Source organism: Tamandua tetradactyla, chromosome 4 (genome assembly GCF_023851605.1).
Source record: "Tamandua tetradactyla isolate mTamTet1 chromosome 4, mTamTet1.pri, whole genome shotgun sequence".
Classification (NCBI taxonomy): domain Eukaryota; kingdom Metazoa; phylum Chordata; class Mammalia; order Pilosa; family Myrmecophagidae; genus Tamandua; species Tamandua tetradactyla.
Window position 1 is genome coordinate 93271152 of NC_135330.1, and position 21784 is coordinate 93292935.

Consider the following 21784-nt stretch of genomic DNA (forward strand, 5'->3'; position numbering starts at 1 on the left):
GTTCCCCTCCACCCACCCCAGATGGGACCCCAACACTGATAAAGGTAAGGAGGCTTTTTATCAGTATCGCCAGACTCTGGTTCGAGGAATATGAGCGGCAGCTAAAAAGCTGATCAACTTATCTCGGGTAAGCAAGACTGTACAAAAGCTTGATGAATCTCCAGCCACTTTCTTTGAGCGCCTCCTTGAGGCATACTGCTTGTATACCTCTATAGATCCAGAGGTGGCTGAAAATAGGTGAGCCATAAATATAGCATTTGTCACCCAGTCAGCCTCAGATATAAGAAAAAAGCTACAAAAACTAGAAGGATTTGAGGGTAAGATGCTGTCTGAACTGGTAGAGATTGCCCAAAAGACTTTTAATAACAGAGATGACCCCGGGACCACGCAGTCCAAAAAAATAGTCAGAATTTTAGTATCCACAATAGCTGAACAGGAAAAACAGAAAGATAGACAGGAAACTGTTGAAAAAAGGAAGGGGAACCAAGGAAAAAAGTTGGACCTAGGTGCAAACCAATGTACCTACTGCAAAGAGAATGAACATTGGAAAAATGAATGCCCTAAAAGGAGACTTAAAGGACTGAAATCATCCCCCGATCTAGTTGAGGAGGTAAATTGATGGGGCTGGGGCTCCATTCTGTTGAGCCCCTGGGAGCCCAGGGTCACCTTAGAAATTGGGGGCAAGCCTAAAATTTCTTGTGGATACTGGGGAAACATTCTCTGTCCTCCAGCAGGCAGAAGGCACCATATTCAAGGAAAAAATCCCCACACAGGGAGCAATGGGAAAGACAAAGTCTTACCCATGGGCACAGACTAGGATCACTAACCTTGGGGTAGGAACTATCACCCACTCATTTCTGGTAATGCCAGGGTGTCTGTACCCCGTTTTGGGAAGGGATCTCCTCTGAAAATTACAGGTCACCATCTCTTTCAGAAACAATTCTGCCGAGTTCTCCTTCAATACCAACCCCTCGGCAATCCTCATCACTTACCTCTTATCGGAAGAATATTTACTTACTGCAGAAGTGGCAGTGCAGGCCCCAGGCGCGTACCTGCGGGGATTTAAAGAAAAAATACCAGGCATATGGGCAGAGACTAACCTACCAGGATTAGCTTCCCACTGGCCTCCCATTGTTGTCCAGCTGACTAGCACCCCCATACCTGTCAGAATTTGACAATACCCAATAAGCTTAAAGGCTAAAAAAGGCACTACAGTCCATATCAAAAGACTCCAGGAGGCAGGCATTCTAGTCCCTTGCCATTAGGCCTGGAACACCCCCTTTCTCCCGGTCCAGAAACCCAGGACTGAGGATTACCAGCCAATACAAAACCTCCAGGAAGTGAACAAAAGAGTTGAAACCATTCACCCTACTGTACCTAACCCATATATGCTCCTGAGCCTGTTACCTCCACCCAACAGGTTTATAATTTTCTGGACTTAAAGGGTGCTTTTTTTGTTTCCTCTGGCTGAGGTAAATCAACCCATTTTTACATTTGAATGGATTGACCCAGAGGGCAGTTTCTCTGGACAATTGACCTGGACCCGGTTGCCACAGGGTTTCAAAAATCCCCCCACCCTGTTCAGTGAAGATTTAAGTCAAGATTTGGCTAGCTTTAGACAAAAGCATCCAGAAGTAACCCTGCTAAAATAAGTGGATGACCTCTTACTGGAAGCTAATAACCTGTCAGACTGTAAAAAAGCGACCGAAAATTTACTGCAGGAGCTAGCCCAGTTAGGCTATCAAGTCTCAGCTAAAAAATCCCAACTTTGCACCAATTTGGCAACATACTTAGGATACAAACTAAAGGAAGGAAGGATGTCACTATCCTTGAGTAAGGTTGAAGCTATCCTAAGGGTACCCCCAACCAAGTACCAAGAGGCAGGTATGGGAATTCCTGGGGGCAGTTGGATATTGCCGACTCTGGATTCCCAGACTTGCAGAAACAACCAAACCCTTGTATACTAGTAGAGGGGGAAAAGAGTAAACTCTAACCTGGACTGAAACTGAGCAAAAGGCTTTTAAAAATGCTTAAACAGGTGTTTATAAGCACTCAACCTTGCCTGACATGTCAAATCCCTTTCAACTACATGTTGCTGAGGCCCAGGGAACAGCAAAAGGGGTTCTAACCCAAATATTAGGTCCATGGAAAAGGCCAGTGGCCTACCTGTCTAAGAGGCTAGACTATGCAGCAGCTGGATGGCCAAACTGCCTCCGGGCCATTGCCACCACTGCTATTTTGGTTAAAGAAGCATCCAAATTAACTCTGGGGCAGAACTTACAAATAGTGGCCCCACATTCAGTAGAAACATTACTAAAAAGCCCTCTTGAGAGATGGCTCTCAAATGCCTAGGTAACCCAGTATCAAGTACTGGTACTAGATCCCTTGAGAATCCACTTCCTGAAAGTGACAGACTTTAACCCTGTCACCTTACTCCTGGATGACAACCCGTCTGAGCTCATGCATGACTGCCATGTGGTCCTGGAATCCCTCACAAACCTCAGGGCTGACCTCACCAACAACCCCTGGCCAAGTCCTGATGAAGAATTATGTACAGATGGGAGCAGTTACATCTCAGAGGGAATCAGGTATGCAGGGGCAGTGGTGGTAACTGCACAATGGGTCATCTGGGCTCAGACTCTAGGACATGGGACTTTGGCCCAAAAGGCCAAACTGACAGATCTGACCCAGGCTCTGAGGTGAGGAAAAGGGAAGGTTGCCAACATCTACATGGATAGCAGATATGCCTTCACAACTGCACACATCCATGGGGCAGTATATCAGGAGTGGGGACTTTTGACATTGGGAGAAAAAGAAATAAAAAATATACCAGAAATACTCACCTTGCTAGAGGCTGTCTGGTTGCCAAAAAATGCAGACATTATACATTGCAAAGGACATCAGACTGCCAAAATTCAAATCACCAGAGGAAATGCCCTGGTTGATAAAATGGCAAAAGAGCATCCCATAAAACAGTGGGGATGCTGCAGATGCTTCTTTTGTCTTACCAAGATAGGTACTGCCAACCCCTCCAAACTATACCAGGAAAGAAATTAAACTGGGTGAAACTCTGGGCACTAAAACAGATCCAGATGGTTGGAAAATACTCCTGGGCAGGAGAATCCTGGTGCTAGAACACCCGGGGAACAATTTGGTTGCCCAGGTTCACCAAAGTACACACCTGGGCAGCACGAAACCAGCTGAAATTACTACATCCCCCAACTGAAACAACAAGCCTGACAAATATCATCCAGCTGCCACATCTGCATCCAGGTAAATTCTTGCCAAGGGAAGGAGACACCCCAAGGGACCAGGATGAGGGGACAAGCCCAGGGAGAGCAGTGGGAAATAAACTACATGGAAATATTACCTGGTCCTTATGGATACAAATACCTGCTGGTTTTCATTGACACCTTCTCTGGATGGACTGAGGCATTCCCTACCAAAACTGAGACAGCACAAATAGTAGTAAGAAAACTAGTTTCCAAAATTGTCCCCTGGTTTGGCCTCCTGACTGCAATGGGGTCTGACAATGGGCCGGTGTTCAGCACCCAAATTACCCAAGTGTTAGCAAAAATATTAAATACCAAATGGAAATTACATTGTATTTATAGGCCACAGAGTTCAGGGCAAATTGAGAGAATGAATAGAACAATAAAAGAAACTTTGGGGACTTCTGGGTCAAGATGGTGGCTTAACAGTGTGCGCATTTTAGTTTGTCCTCCAGAACAACTACTAAATAACCAGAAATAGTACAGAACAGCTCCTGGAGCCACGATAGTGACTGGACACACAGCATACCCCAGTCTGGACAAGCTGTACCAGCTGCGAGCACCCTCCAGAACCGTGAGTTCCCAAAGCTGTGGTGGCCAGTGCCCCTCCCCCACAGGCCACTTCCCAGAGGGGAAAGGAAAGGGCTTTACCAGCAGCAGGGACTGGGCACAATCAAACGCCAATTGTGGAACTAATTAACAAATTCTGACTACTAAAAAAAAGGCCCTCACCTTAGGTGAACCTGATCAAACAGAGGTTGCTCATTTTTGCCACAGTGCCAAGGGGGCAGGACTGACAGAAAAAGGGGGAAAAAAAAGAAGGACCAAAGGTTTTTGTGGCTGTGTATCTACAAAGGCTTGACTGCCTCTGTATACAGCAGCAGGATTTTCAGGCTGCAACTGCCCCAGGCATAGGCAGAAGTGAGCTCTTTTGAGGGTTTATCTGGAGTTTGTGCCTTCCCCAGGGGAGGGGTGAAGCCCCACCCAGGTGGAATCCCTCCATCAAGGAATTCAAACACCAAGTCTTGGTAATTTGAAGCCATTAAAACCAGCCTACAACCTCTCCTCTGTCTCCACCATGCCCCCAGCAGGGACAGTCTGCCAAAGTTAAAGGTACTACATCATCTTATGCTGGTGGGACCTGCAGTCAGACAAGCACCACATACTGGGCAGGATAAGAAAAACAGAGTCCAGAGACTTCACAGGAAAGTCTTTCAACCTGCTGGGTCACACCCTCAGGGAAAACTGATGCAGGTGACTCTTTCCTCCTGATAAGAGGCCAGTTTGGTCTGGGAAAATCTGGCTGGGGTCTATAATATCTAAGTAGACCCTCCTAAGTGTGTGTGGGGGAAAGGCACCACACAAGCAGGGCAAGAAACAAGAAAACAAGAACTGAAAAATTCTCCTCTGTTAAACAAAACTTAAGCTAAAGGTCCAGATAAAGCTGAATGGAATGTCAAAGAATAGATAGACAACAAATTCATCCAGCAAGAAAACCCTAGATAAAAAAAGTGAAAGCAACCTCCAGAATAAACTAATTAAGTTAATTAAATGCCTAGACATGAGCAAAAAATAACAAATCACACAAGGAAAATTAAAGATATGGCCCAGTCAAAGCAACAAAACAATTCAAATGACATACAGGAACTGAAAAATTAATTCAGAATGTATGAACAAACATGGAAAACCTCATCAAAGAGACTTCCTGGAAGATGGCGGCTTAGTAAGACGCGCGGATCTTAGTTTCTTCTCCAGGACACCTACTAGGGGAGTAGAAACGATACAGAAAGCGCCCAAAGCCACAACAGAGATAAAAAAGACAGCGTACCCCATCCTGGAACGGCTGGCTGGCTGAGAGAAGCAGCTCGGGTGAGATCGCCGAGGCGCGCGGGCCTTACCGGGCGGGGTGGCAAGCGGCCGGAGTTACTCCCTTCCCCCTTCCCGGGCCGGCTGGGAGAATTGGAGAGGTGGTCCCCTGAAACCAAGGCGACTGGCGCCCACACCACGCGCAGCCCCCGGACCAACTGAGAGAATTGGATCGGAAACCCCCAGGCCGCGGAGAACGGTGACCCCGTGACTCCCGGGGAACGTGCACTCTCTCGGGCGGGCCGCTGCCGCTGGCGCCCTCCCGCCACGCTTGTTGCCCAGGGCCGACTAGGAAATTCGGACGGGCTCTTTCCCTGGCTGTGGCGACCAGCAACCCTCCCTGCGTTCGGACACCCTCCCTGCATTCGGACACCCTCCCTGAGTTCGGACACCCTCCCTGCGTTCGGACCCCGGGCCGGCTCAAGCCGCTTCGGCTAGCGAACCCCCAGGACGGCAAGGTCACACAGCACCTTTTACTGGTGGGACCCGCAGACAAACGTGTGCCACGAGCGCCACCTACTGCGCAGGATAAGAAAAACAGAACCCAGAGATTTCACAGAAAAATATTACAACCTTGCTGGGTCCAACACCAAGAGAAATCTGAATAAATGCCCAGACGCCAGCAGCAGAAGATAACTGTCCACGCTCAAAAGATTGAGAATATGGCTCAGTCAAAGGAACAAACCAATAGCTCAAATGAGACACAAGAGCTGAGACAACTAATGCTGAATATACGAACAGAAATGGAAAACCTCTTCAAAAATGAAATCGATAAATTGAGGGAGGACATGAAGAGGACATGGGCTGAACATAAAGAAGAAATAGAAAAACTGAAAAAACAAATCGCAGAACCTATGGAAGTGAAGGATAAAGTAGCAAACATAGAAAAAATAATGGATAGCTACAATGATAGATTTAAAGAGACAGAAGATAGAATTAGTGATTTGGAGGATGGAACATCTGAATTCCAAAAAGAAACAGAAACTATAGGGAAAAGAATGGAAAAATTTGAACAGGGTATCAGGGAACTCAAGGACAATATGAACCGCACAAATATACGTGTTGTGGGTGTCCCAGAAGGAGAAGAGAAGGGAAAAGGAGGAGAAAAACTAATGGAAGAAATTATCACTGAAAATTTCCCAACTCTTATGAAAGACCTAAAATTACAGATCCAAGAAGTGCAGCGCACCCCAAAGAGATTAGACCCAAATAGGCGTTCTCCAAGACACTTACTGGTTAGAATGTCAGAGGTCAAAGAGAAAGAGAAGATCTTGAAAGCAGCAAGAGAAAAACAATCCATTACATACAAGGGAAACCCAATAAGACTTTGTGTAGATTTCTCAGTAGAAACCATGGAAGCTAGAAGACAGTGGGATGATATATTTAAAATACTAAAAGAGAAAAACTGCCAACCAAGACTCCTATATCCAGCAAAATTATCCTTCAAAAATGAGGGGGAAATTAAAACATTCTCAGACAAAAAGTCACTGAAAGAATTTGTGACCAAGAGACCAGCTCTGCAAGAAATACTAAAGGGAGCACTAGAGTCAGATACAAAAAGACAGAAGAGAGAGATATGGAAAAGAGTGTAGAAAGAAGGAAAATCAGATATGATATATATAATACAAAAGGCAAAATGTTAGAGGAAAATATTATCCAAACAGTAATAACACTAAATGTCAATGGACTGAATTCCCCAATCAAAAGACATAGATTGGCAGAATGGATTAAAAAACAGGATCCTTCTATATGCTGTCTACAGGAAACACATCTTAGACCCAAAGATAAACATAGGTTGAAAGTGAAAGGTTGGGAAAAGATATTTCATGCAAATAACAACCAGAAAAGAGCAGGAGTGGCTATACTAATATCCAACAAATTAGACTTCAAATGTAAAACAGTTAAAAGAGACAAAGAAGGACACTATATACTAATGAAAGGAACAATTAAACAAGAAGACATAACAATCATAAATATTTACGCACCGAATCAGAATGCCCCAAAATACGTGAGGAATATACTGCAAACACTGAAAAGGGAAATAGACTCATATACCATAATAGTTGGAGACTTCAACTCACCACTCTCATCAAGGGACAGAACATCTAGACAGAGGATCAACAAAGAAATAGAGAATCTGAATATTACTATAAATGAACTAGACTTAATAGACATTTATAGGACATTACATCCCACAACAGCAGGATACACCTTTTTCTCAAGTGCTCATGGATCATTCTCAAAGATAGACCATATGCTGGGTCACAAAGCAAGTCTTAACAAATTTAAAAAGATTGAAATCTTACACAACACTTTCTCGGACCATAAAGGAATGATGTTGGAAATCAATAATAGGCAGAGTGCCAGAAAATTCACAAATACGTGGAGGCTCAACAACACACTCCTAAACAACGACTGGGTCAAAGAAGAAATTGCAAGAGAAATTAGCAAATACCTCGAGGCGAATGAAAAAGAAAACACAACATATCAAAACTTATGGGACGCAGCAAAGGCAGTGCTAAGAGGGAAATTTATTGCTCTAAATGCCTATATCAGAAAAGAAGAAAAGGCAAAAATTCAGGAATTAACTATCCATTTGGAAGAACTGGAGAAAGAACAGCAAGCTAACCCCAAAGCAAGCAAAAGGAAAGAAATAACAAAGATTAGAGCACAAATAAATGAAATTGAAAACATGAAAACAATAGAGAAAATCAATAAGGCCAGAAGTTGGTTCTATGAGAAAATCAATAAGATTGATGGGCCCTTAGCAAGATTGACAAAAAGAAGAAGAGAGAGGATGCAAATAAATAAGATCAGAAATGGAAGAGGAGACATAACTACTGACCTCACAGAAATAAAGGAGGTAATAACAGGATACTATGAACAACTTTACGCTAATAAATACAACAATTTAGAGGAAATGGACGGGTTCCTGGAAAGACATGAACAACCAACTTTGACTCAAGAAGACATAGATGACCTCAACAAACCAATCACAAGTAAAGAAATTGAATTAGTCATTCAAAAGCTTCCTAAAAAGAAAAGTCCAGGACCAGATGGCTTCACATGTGAATTCTACCAAACGTTCCAGAAAGAATTAGTACCAATTCTCTTCAAACTCTTCAAAAAAATCGAAGTGGAGGGAAAACTACCTAATTCATTCTATGAAGCCAACATCACCCTCATACCAAAACCAGGCAAAGATATTACAAAAAAAGAAAACTACAGACCAATCTCTCTAATGAATACAGATGCAAAAATCCTCAATAAAATTCTAGCAAATCGTATCCAACAACACATTAAAAGAATTATACATCATGACCAAGTAGGATTCATCCCAGGTATGCAAGGATGGTTCAACATAAGAAAATCAATTAATGTAATACACCATATCAACAAATCAAAGCAGAAAAATCACATGATCATCTCAATTGATGCAGAGAAGGCATTCGACAAGATTCAACATCCTTTCCTGTTGAAAACACTTCAAAAGATAGGAATACAAGGGAACTTCCTTAAAATGATAGAGGGAATATATGAAAAACCCACAGCTAATATCATCCTCAATGGGGAAAAATTGAAAACTTTCCCCCTAAGATCAGGAACAAGACAAGGATGTCCACTATCAGCACTATTATTCAACATTGTGTTGGAGGTTCTAGCCAGAGCAATTAGACAAGAAAAAGAAATACAAGGCATCAAAATTGGAAAGGAAGAAGTAAAACTATCACTGTTTGCAGACGATATGATACTATACATCGAAAACCCGGAAAAATCCACAACAAAACTACTAGAGCTAATAAATGAGTACAGCAAAGTAGCAGGTTACAAGATCAACATTCAAAAATCTGTAGCATTTCTATACACTAGTAATGAACAAGCTGAGGGGGAAATCAAGAAACGAATCCCATTTACAATTGCAACTAAAAGAATAAAATACCTAGGAATAAATTTAACTAAAGAGACAAAAAACCTATATAAAGAAAACTACAAAAAACTGCTAAAAGAAATCACAGAAGACCTAAATAGATGGAAGGGCATACCGTGTTCATGGATTGGAAGACTAAATATAGTTAAGATGTCAATCCTACCTAAATTGATTTACAGATTCAATGCAATACCAATCAAAATCCCAACAACTTATTTTTCAGAAATAGAAAAACCAATAAGCAAATTTATCTGGAAGGGCAGGGTGCCCCGAATTGCTAAAAACATCTTGAGGAAAAAAAACGAAGCTGGAGGTCTCGCGCTGCCTGACTTTAAGGCATATTATGAAGCCACAGTGGTCAAAACAGCATGGTATTGGCATAAAGATAGATATATCGACCAATGGAATCGAATAGAGTGCTCAGATATAGACCCTCTCATCTATGGACATTTGATCTTTGATAAGGCAGTCAAGCCAACTCACCTGGGACAGAGCAGTCTCTTCAATAAATGGTGCCTAGAGAACTGGATATCCATATGCAAAAGAATGAAAGAAGACCCATCTCTCACACCCTATACAAAAGTTAACTCAAAATGGATCAAAGATCTAAACATTAGGTCTAAGACCATAAAACAGTTAGAGGAAAATGTTGGGAGATATCTTATGGATCTTACAACTGGAGGCGGTTTTATGGACCTTAAACCTAAAGCAAGAGCACTGAAGAAGGAAATAAATAAATGGGAACTCCTCAAAATTAAACACTTTTGTGCATCAAAGAACTTCATCAAGAAAGTAGAAAGACAGCCTTCACAATGGGAGACAATATTTGGAAATGATATATCAGATAAAGGTCTAGTATCCAGAATTTATAAAGAGATTGTTCATCTCAACAACAAAAAGACAGCCAACCCAATTACAAAATGGGAAAAAGACTTGAACAGACACCTCTCAGAAGAGGAAATACGGATGGCCAAGAGGCACATGAAGAGATGCTCAATGTCCCTGGCCATTAGAGAAATGCAAATCAAAACCACAATGAGATATCATCTCACACCCACCAGAATGGCCATTATCAACAAAACAGAAAATGACAAGTGCTGGAGAGGATGCGGAGAAAGAGGCACACTTATCCACTGTTGGTGGGAATGTCAAAGGGTGCAACCACTGTGGAAGGCAGTTTGGCGGTTCCTCAAAAAGCTGAATATAGAATTGCCATACGACCCAGCAATACCATTGCTAGGTATCTACTCAAAGGACTTAAGGGCAAAGACACAAACGGACATTTGCACACCAATGTTTATAGCAGCATTATTTACAATTGCAAAGAGATGGAAACAGCCAAAATCTCCATCAACAGAAGAGTGGCTAAACAAACTGTGGTATATACATACGATGGAATATTATGCAGCTTTAAGACAAGATAAACTTATGAAGCATGTAATAACATGGATGGACCTAGAGAATATTATGCTGAGTGAATCCAGCCAAAAACTAAAGGACAAATACTGTATGGTCCCACTGATGTGAACGGACATTCGAGAATAAACTTGAAATATGTCATTGGTAACAGAGTTCAGCAGGAGTTAGAAACAGGGTAAGACAATGGGTAATTGAAGCTGAAGGTATACAGACTGTGCAACAGGACTAGATACAAAAACTCAAAAATGGACAGCACAATAATACCTAATTGTAAAGTAATCATGTTAAAACACTGAATGAAGCTGCATCTGAGCTATAGGTTTTTGTTTTGTTTTGTTTTGTTTTGTTTTGATTTTACTATTATTACTTTTATTTTTTTCTCTATATTAACATTCTATATCTTTTTCGGTTATGTTGCTAGTTCTTCTAAACCAATGCAAATGTACTAAGAAATGATGATCATGCATCTATGTGATGATGTTAAGAATTAATGATTGCATGTGTAGAATGGTATGATCTCTAAATGTTGGGTTAATTTCTTTTTTTCCGTTAATTAAAAAAAAAAAGAGAAGGGATAATTGGAGATGAAGGGATACAGACTGTACAACGGGACTGGATATAAAAACTCAGAAATGGACAGCACAATACTACCCAATTGTAATGCAATTATGTTAAAACACTGAATGAAGCTGCATGTGAGGTATAGGTTTTTTGTTTTTGTTTTTTTTGTTTTTTTTCTTTCTATTATTGTTTTAATTCTTATTCTGTTGTCTTTTTATTTCTTTTTCTAAATTGATGCAAATGTACTAAGAAATGATGAATATGCAACTATGTGATGTTATTAAGAATTACTGATTGTACATGTAGATTGGAATGATTTCTAATTGTTTTGTTAATTCTTTTTTTAATTAATAAAAAAAAAATAGATGAGCAAACAGAAAAAAAAAATAACCTCATCAAAAACCAAATCAATGAATTGAGGGAGCATATAAAGAAGGCAAGGAAAGAACAAAAAAAAGAAACTGAATCTGAAAAAACAAATCACAGAACTTACGGGAATGAAAGACACAGTAGAAGAGATGAAAAAACAATGGAAACCTACAATTGTAGATTTCGAGAGACAGAACATAGGATTTCAAAACTGGAGGATGGAACATCTGAAATCCAACAAGAAACAGAAGCTATAGGAAAAAAATAGAAAAATATGAGCAGGGACTCAGGGAATTGAAAGACAACATGAAATGCATGAATATACATGTTGTGGGTGTCGCAGAAGGAGAAGAGAAGAGAAAAGGAGGAGGAAAACTAATGGAGGAAATTATCACTGAAAATTTCCAACTCTTATGAAAGACTTAAAATTACAGATCCAAGAAGTGCAGTGTACCCCAAAGAGAGTAGATCCAAATAGACATACTCCAAGACATTTAATAATCAAAATGTCAGAAGTCAAAGAGAAAGAGAGGATCTTGAAAGAAGCAAGAGAAAAGCAATCCATCACATACAAGGGAAACCCAATAAGACTATGCACAGATATCACAGCAGAAACCATGGAAGCGAGAAGACAGTTGGATAGTATATTTAAATTATTAAAAGAGAAAAACTGCCAACCAAGAACTCTATATCCAGCAAAATTGTCCTTCAAAAATGAGGGAGAAATGAAAACATTTTCAGACAAAAAATCAGTGAGAGAATTTGTGACCAAGAGACCAGCTCTGCAAGAAATACTAAAGGGAACACTAGAGACAGATACGAAGACAGAAGAGAGAGGTGTGGAGAAGAGTGGAGAAAGGAAGACTATGAGTAAAGGTAAAAAGAAAGAAAATTAGATATGACATATGAAATCCCGAAGGCAAAATAGTAGAAGAAAGTACTACCCATGCAGTAATAGCACTGAATGTTAATGGATTAAACTCTCCAATCAAAAGACATAGTCTGGCAGAATAGATTAAAGAACAGGACCCATCTATATGCTGTCTCTACTCAAAGGACATGAGGCCAACGACAAAAATGGACATTTACACGCTAATGTTTATAGCAGCATTATTAACAATTACCAAGAGATGGAAACAGCCAAAATATCCATCAACAGACAGTTGGCTAAACAAACTGTGACATTTACCTAATTGGAATATTATGCAGCTGTAAGACAGAATAAAGTTATGAAGTATGTAAGAACATGAATGGACCTCAAGGACATTATGATGAGTGTGATTATCCAGGAACAAAAGGACAAATACTGTATGGTTTCACTGATATGAACAGACATTAGTGAATAAACTTGGAATATTTCCTTGGTAACAGAGACCATCAGGAGATAGAAAAAGGGTAAGATATTGGGTAATTGGAGCTGAAGGGATACAGATTGTGCAACAGGACTGAATATAAAAACTGAGAAATGGACAGCACAATATTACCTAACTGTAATACAATTATGTTAAAACACTGAATGAAGCTGCATATGAGAATGATAGAGGGAGGAGGGCTGGGGAATAAATGAAATCACAAAGAAAGATAGACGATAAAGACTGAGATGGTGTAATCTAGGAATGCCTAGATTGTATAATCATAGTGACTAAATGTACAAATTTAAAAAATGTTTTTTCATGAGGAAGAAAAAAGAATGTCATTACTGCAGTGTGCTGAAAATAGATGGTACTTAGTATTTTAAAATTTCAACTAATGTGTGAGACTAAAGCAAAAAATGTTCATTTGGTACAAATTTATACTTTGACTAGTGCATCTCCTAATATAACTTATGTAGATAGTTGATTGAACACCTTAAGTACGTGGAACTTTGTATAGGACATGAGATATTTTTGTTAGTCCAGGTGATGCCCTGATGAATCCCAGAGTGATTTGATCGGTGAGTGGAAAAGTATTTGCAAAGTCCCCTTTGGGGAATGGTGAGAATGGGGGAAAACTCATCCTCCCCAAGTTGAATTCTTGATATTCTCACAAGCAGTGTGGACAACCAAAGCTATAGGCTGAGCCCCCAGTCTTGGAGTTTGTTCATGTGAAACTTAACCCCACAGGGGATAGGTCATGCCTACTTAAAATTAAGCCTAAGAGTCACCTCCAAGAGAACCTCTTTTGTTGCTCAGATGTGGCCTCTCTCTCCAGCCAGCACAGCAAGCAGACTCACCACCCTCCCCCTGTCTACGTGGGACATGACTACCAGGGGTGTGGATCTTCCTGGCAGTGTGGGACAGAAATCCCAGAGTGAGCTGAGATTCAGCCACAAGGGACTGAGAAAAACTCTAGAATGAGCTGAGACCCAGCATCAAGGGATTGAGAAACCTCTCCACCAAAAGGGAGAAGAGTGAAATGAGACAAAGTGTCAATGGTTGAGAGATTCAAAACAGAGTTGAGAGGTTATCCTGGAGGTTATTCTTATGCATTAAGTAGATATCACCTTGCTATCCAAGATGTAATGGAGAAGCTGGAGGGAAATGCCTGAAAATGTAGAGCTGTGTTCCAGTAGCCATGTTTCTTGATGATGATTGTATAATGATATAGCTTTCACAATGGGACTATGTGATTGTGAAACCCTTGTGTCTGATGCTCCTTATATCTACCTTGTCAACAGATGAGAGGAACATATGGAATAAAAATAAATAATAAGGGGAACAATTGTTAAAATAGATTTAGTTTGAAATGCTAGTGATCAATGAAAGGGATCAGTAAGGGGTATGGCCTATAAAAAATTTTTTTCTGTTGTCTTTTTATTTCTTTTTCTGAATTGATGCTAATGTTCTGGGAAATGATCATGATGATGAATATGCAACTATGTGATGATATTGTGAATTGCTCAGTGTATGTGTTGGGAATGTTTGTTTCTTGTAATTTTTTTTAATTAATAAAATTTAAAAAAGTTTTAAAAAAAGAAACTTTGAATAAGTTAAACCTCGAGACTGGTGAAAACTGGGTGAGTCTCCTTCCATTCGTCCTGCCAAGGACTAGATGTACTCTTTATGTTAAGGAAATTACCCCATATGAAATCATGTTTGGGCAACCACACCCACTAATTCCTAAATTGAAGGAAAAGAAAATAGCTGAATTAAATAATCATTCTCTTTTAAAATCATTACATACCTTGTGATCTGCCACTTAGCATGCCCGGGAACAGGTGAAGGTAGCCCATCTGGGACCAACAAATCCTGCTCTTAACAAAGATCTATTTCAGGTACAGCCTGGAGACCTGGTCTGGATTAAGAGGCTTCAGCCAGCCACCTTGGAGACCCAGTGGACAGGACCCCTGCCAATAATTGTCACATCCCCAATGGCAGTAAAAGTTGTGGGAAAATGACACTGGATTCATCACACTCAGATCAAGAAGGCTGTCCCAGACCAACTCCCTGGAAAATGTACCATCCAGGGAACCAAGGACCCACTAAAGATAAGACTTTCCAGAAGTTCCTCTGGGTCCTCCTGATATTCCTGATGGGGGTCATGGGAAAAAAGTCCTCACCAGGTTATAAACTATACTTGGGAACTCACTAAAAAGGTGGACAGGATAGTGGTCACTAAAAACACCACTCTGTCCCAACCAATCTTCCAATTTGATTTCTGCCAACTGTTTGGGAATCAATGGAACTCTTACCAGGGAAATCAGAGGATGGGGGAGCATTTTCAAGGGGGAGGGCCAACCATAATCTGAGCATATGGATGTAGCACCCTCCTCCAAGAACAAAGCTTACAGCATATTGGCCATTATGCCTGTCCTGAAAAGGGCAGCCCAAAATATCAGGAGGAAGACGTGTACCACTATGCCAAAAGGGGTTGTGGAACACTCGCTAAATGGATTGACCAAGAACCGTTCATAACCTTAACAAGAACACCAACCCCTAACCCCGACAGTTGCACCCAATGAGCCTGCAACCCAGTTATTATTACAATCCATTCCTGATATACCCAAGTCTGGGACAGTGGGAAAGCTTGGGGATTTAGATTATATGTCACAGGTTACGACCCTAGCATCAGTTTCACAATTCAGAGATTCCTTCCTTGAAAACTGAACAACCCCACAGGACCAAACAGAGCTCTAAACCCTGGCATAAAACCTGTACAACCCACAAACAAAAGCCTCCATTGCTTGAGTGGCCACCGCAATCGGGGCTCCCTCCCTCCAGCCAACGGGCTGGGCAGAACTCCACCCCCAGGCTACCCTGAACCCAAACAGTCTCACCCCTTTAAGCCCTCATACATGCTTCTCTCCCTCCCCCAGAAACCCCCTGCTTGACATGTTGGATTCAGTGTTCCAGTTCATGAACCAAACTAATCCACTTACTACTGAAGACTGTTGGCTTTGCTTAAACCCCGAACCCCCTTATTACATAGGAACAGGAGCTAATATCTCCCTAGGCCTTGCAGATACCCGTATCAGAAACCTCTCAGTCCAAGAGGCGCAAGGCCGGCACTTATGCAGATGGGGACAGGAACCAAAGCTCACCCTAGGGGATCTCCAAGGGCAGGGAACCTGTATTTATTCTGAGGATTTCAATCTAGCTAAATTCCCCAATGGTGACTCTTGCAGACAACTCATATCACTAGAGAACATTTTAACTTCAACCCCAAATGGATAGGACTGCCTCCTTATAACTCCTGACAGTACTTGGTTTGCTTGCACATCTGGTATCACCCCCTGCATAATTCCCCCAGTAATGGCTGTCGAGGAGGAATTGTGTGTCTTAGTTCACATTATCCCCCAAGTATAATATAATTCTGGGGAAGGGGGTAGGGAACATTTAGAAATCACTTACTGGGCCAAGTGAACCCCACCCAATCTTGGTGCCCCCTCTTGTCAGACTGGGCATTGCAGGATCAACTGCAGTCAGAACTGCAGCCCTTATCACTGGGGACCAAAACTTTAAAACCCTTAACAAACAAGTTGATCTGGATCTTAGTGAATTAGAAAGCTCCACAATCATTTGGAAAACTCCCTAAATTCACTGGCTGAGGTTGTCCTCCAAAACCTCAGAGATTTAGACCTCTTATTTCTAAAACAAGAGGGGTTGGGTTATGCATGGCCCTTGGAAAGACCTGCTGCTTCTACACCAATCATTCTGGAATAATTAAAAATAGCCTATCCCTTGTCCATAGCAGTTTATGAAAGCAGGAGAAACACCAGAAAGCTGAAACCAGCTGGTGCAAAAATTTGTTTTCCTGGTCCCCATGGCTAACCATGCTCCTAACCATTGTAACAGGACCCCTAATTCTCATATTATTAGGCTTAATGTTTGGATCCTGTATAATAAACTGTCTGACCTCATATGTGAAAAAAGAATACAGGCTATTAAATTATTAGTCCTTCGAACCCACTATCAACAGATTTATAATCAAGATACAGAAACAATGATTTGATTCTCTCATAAAACCAGTGGGGAATGTGGGAGGGGGGTCAGGAGCAATTAATCAGGCCCTAGCAAGAAGAAGGTATCTGGAGTCACAAGATCCAGGGCTGAAAGTTCCCAAGAGTTAAAAATTGAACAATAATCATTGTTAAGAAACTAAAGAATGGGATGTATTGTGCAAGAGCTAACGACATTTCCCTGCTTCTGTAGATAAGCTTGCTTGCTTACAGCTGCAAACCGAGATGTGACTCTAAAAAGATAATGCCCCTTTCCTGCTTCTTTGGATACGCTTGCAGTTTTTGCCTTCACAAGCCCCCCTTAAGAACCTCTCGGGGCTGCTCTCTGAATTTTCCTTCTTGGGATTAGCTTTATTAGCTGGCCTGCTAATAAAGACTCCTAATTTGCTTGCAAATTGCTCTGAATTGTGTGGTCTCTCTTGGTGTGCCCCCAACACCTACATTGCTCTGCAGTAAAAGGAAAAATAAACTTCACGCTTAAATTTCCTTCTGTACCTGATTTTGGGACAGAAAATAAAAGTAAAAAGATAGAGTTGAGAAATCCTGCTTTTATTGGTATGTTTGCAATAAAGCATGCATCATTTACTAAAACCAAACAGGTCAATAAAAAAAGACATACGATTTGGGGAGGTATAAACACCGTATTACTATTTTGTAACAATATTTTCTACACATATTGATTGATCATTTGGAATATAATCTTTTGATAAACAAATTGTTAAAATTAAACAGGAAATCCTGCTACTATTACTCGTAAAAATATAAAGGTAAAACTAGAATCTTAGCCAAGATAGTTAACAACCCTCGGTCTAATTCTTCTACTCCTTAGGTTGGTGAGAATTAAACGTTTAATTCTTTTAATGTTTAATTGTTGAAAGCAATTAGCACCCTTTCTTACATACAATTGTATAAGAATTGCTACAGATGATAAGGTTAAATGGCAGAAATGTACGGTAGATATGAATTACTCTTCTGTTTTAGAAGTCGACTATTTTCATGGACATATTCTTAGAGTGCTTTTAAAATTTTCTGGTAAAGATGAGATCTCCAGTTTGAGAGTAGACCAAGATTAACTGCTGATCATCTCACAAAAATATTACCCTATATATTTATATATGTGTTGTTGAAGACCAGAGATTTTGTATGTATTTTGTTCAAATGTGAAGATTAGATGGTATAACTGGTTTATATTAGTGATATAAATTTGCATTTTAGTAATTTTTGTTTTATGATTTAGGCTATATTTAAATCTTTGTTTTGTCTTAATCTTATTGCTTGTTTACCATGCAGACAGATCTTTATTTGAATATTATGGGAAATCCTTTCATACCTTTTCATGCTTTTCTTGCTTTCAATTGAACACTATGATATGAATAGTTGCAAACCTGAATTTAGGAAGGAAAGGATGCTGTAATTACTTGAAAGCATGCTCTGTGTTTATTAGTCCAACAGGAGATGGACATTTATCATTGTCTTTACAACAAGAAATGTAATTCAATAGCATTTTTAAACTATGGTCATTTGGTGTTCTTACTTTTTTACTCTGTCTCATGTCCAATGACAGAAGAAAAATTGTTTCCATATTTATTCATGCTCTGTGTTCATGTTAGGAGAGATTGTCTGACACTATTATACAATTTAAATTGTCATATATAGACATGCAAGTAACTATTTTATTTTATTGTATTATTAAAAGGTTTTGTGTGCCTTACAGAGAAAATATTCAAATGAAATTAAGGAAAACATAATTTTGGTTACAATGACAGATTTCAACAAATATTTATATTCCTACCAAACACTATTAAAAATGGTGAAATCATGAGGAAATTTGAGACCCATAAAAAAAGAGAAAGAAGGCACAAAAGGGGAAACACATTAGATATTCTATGAATTAAGAGAGTTATACAAAAATGGATTAAAACTCCACATCTACCCTCAACCTCAGAGGAGAAGAAACTACTACACTTCTGTCAGAATTAATGGGATGTAGAGGCTGCAGAGACAAAAGCAAACAAGCATCAACCTGGAGACAAAAGGGACGGTAAAGTGGGTGGTGTTGAGGCATGAAAGTAAATAAGGAGTGGGTACAAGGGTAGTTCAGTGGTAGAATTCTTGCCTGCCATGTTGGAGACCTGGAATTGATTCCTGGCCCATGTACTTCCCCAAAACACAAACAAGCAAATGAAGAAAGAAAAAACAAACAAAGCAAAAATTCAACAAATGGTGTTGCAATAATGGGACAGTCACATGGAAAAAGAATGAAATGTGATCTCTGCCATACAGCATACAAAGAAAAGTAAATAAGGATTTTTAATAAATGCAGATCTTTAAAATCTGAGGCCCTTATCTATTGTCAAGTTCTTATTCAGAATGCTATAGTTAATCTGTAATCATCAGGAAGAATATTGGAGGTTTCTTTCTGCTTGAAATAACTCCTTGAATAAATGGAATTTAATATCCCTCAAAGGCACTGAAATGCTTGTCAATGAAGTAAAGGTGTTGATATCCTCAGTGCATGTACCTCACCATTCCAGTATACTTAGTCTTCCTAAATATGAACTTGCAGCTGAAGATCCTCAGGTGTTTGTGGACAGCCTATAATTTGAAATATAGAAAACTACAGAAAAATAATACTGTCAGAAAAAAAGAAAAATAATCAGAATCTGAACACCTCTTGTGTCCAACACCACCTCTATCACACAATAGTATGTGTAGGGTGATACTTTTATGTCCTCATTTACATTATGTTCTTTGACAAAATGGAAATTTTTGTCAAAGAATGATCCATTTCTAATATGTCAGATCATGTCATCTCTCTATTCAAGCAATTCATGGTTTACATGTCCCTCATGATAGGAACTAAATAGTTCACATGCAAAGCAGTATCCATCACTGAAGCCCACCTTTTCTACTCTCACACATCACCTTCTGGTGTCCACCTACCCAGCTCCTCAAAGGCTGCCCTGCCCTTTGTTGGTATCCTGGCTTTCTTCCACCTTGGGGAAGTGTTCCGTGGTCACACTGTTCCTGAATCTGTGCTCTCCTTTACTCATCACTCACCTCTTGCATTATATCAGATGTATAATTCATAAGGTTATACATTATTTATTATAATAATGTAAGTATAAATAAAATCAAAGAGAAAAACAGAGCTCATGAGAAAAACACAATTATTTATTTTATCTAATGTGGAGCAAATGTCAAAGTGGGGACAATAACTTAAACATATTGATGAAAATGAAGATAAAATATTAGCTCATCAATTTATTTAGAACTTTCATAGCTACAGTAACTGATTGTTTATATAGAACTTAATATATAAGACAATGTGATAATTGTGAAGGAGAAAAAATGACAACCATAAGATAAATCCTTTACTGAAATTTCCAAATGGAATGACATCTCTAAACTGGATGTTACTGAGAGATCAATAAAACTAAATATTTTGCAAAGCAGATTAAGAAAGTTAATGATAACTCAGTATTATTATGGTAATTTTTTACTGCTCAAATTCTTGGAAGCTGTGCAGAAGCAGAGGTTTTGTCAGTCATGGGATAGAATGTAGGAATAACCAATGTCTGCACAATTCTGCATGTTTCATTTGGCCTATTAGGATATATCAATAGAATTGAAAAGACATGGCTAAAGGCAGTAAAAAGTATTCAGCAATTCAGTTTCTTTAACAGATTATATTTGAACAGTATTATTATAATGAACATTCATGTGAATTGAACAAAATTAGTTCAATAAGCAAAATGAAAGTGGAAATGATTGGTGATCAATAAATTGAAATTGTTGTACATGGAAGCAATTTTGTAGTTATTTAATTGACTGTGAGATTACCTAATGCAGATACCCATTATAGATTTCATGTTGGAAAATTTAATATTGATATTGATGTTGATTTATTATTTTATCCAATGTTTTATAGATCATGACTGCAGTTATGATAAATTTCATGGTTTTCAATGAATTTACACCCATAGAATTTCCAACCAAACAAAATATGTATATTTTGCATTCAGTGCTATCCTCAATTACTTACTTGTAGTCTTATACCAGTTTGAAGCTGTTTTGTACCCCAGAATCTTCCCATTCTGATTCAATATTGTGGGGTAGGAAACTTGATTAGATTGTCTCCACAGAGATATGACATGCCTAATTGTGAGTGTGGTCTTCTGATTAGATGGAGATGTTACTCTGTCCATTCATGGTGGGACTTGATTAGCTTACTGGAGTCCTTTAAAAGGTGCCAATAGAGAGAAGAGATGCCTAGACATGGATGTTTGGAGGTTCAGAGCCCAACAGGCATTGTCATGTGGCTTTCTATGAGATGCTCTGCAAGGTAGAGCCCAGAGTTGGGTCCCAGAGGAGCTACATGAGGGCTGACAGATGCATAGATAGGAAACCACTGGCATCAGAAGCTGGAAGCAATAGAACAAGGAACAAGCACCATCAGACACCAGCCTCTTACCTTCCCATTTGTTCTAGTTTGCTAGCTGCCAGAATGTGATTTACCAGAAATGAATGGCTTTTAAAAAGGGAACTGTATTAAGTTACAAGTTTACCATTCCAAGGCTGTGAAAATGTCCCAATTAAAGTAAGTTTACAAAAATGTCCAAATTAAGGTACAACTAGAGGTTATCTTCACTCAGGAAAGGCTTATCAAGTTCAGAGTTTCTCTCTCAACTGGAAAGGCATATGGTGAACATGTTAATGTCTGCTAGCTTTCCAGGCTTCTTGTTTAGTGACATTCTCCCAGGAGCATTTTCCTTTTTCATCTCCAAGTATCTCTGGCTGTGTGGCTTCATGGATCTTGTGGCTCTGTTGTTCTGTTTTTGCTCCAAAATGTTTCCTCTTTTAAAAGATTCCAGTAAACTAATCAAGATCCACCTGGAATGCATGGAGCCACATCTCCATGAACATAATCTA

The 21784-nt window shown here is 39.7% G+C and overlaps 1 protein-coding gene across 1 annotated transcript in view; it reads left to right on the plus strand.

Annotated features, from left to right (window-relative positions):
- The first annotated feature begins 322 nt into the window (after positions 1-322).
- The window catches only part of LOC143680405 (uncharacterized), a 141312-nt gene continuing 119850 nt past the window's right edge, over positions 323-21784 (plus strand). The window contains exons 1-4 of the mRNA XM_077156852.1: positions 323-610; positions 918-1163; positions 2353-2699; positions 3164-3273. Of these exons, the coding sequence (XP_077012967.1) occupies positions 323-610; positions 918-1163; positions 2353-2699; positions 3164-3273 (991 nt within the window). The remainder of the gene's footprint in view (positions 611-917; positions 1164-2352; positions 2700-3163; positions 3274-21784) is intronic.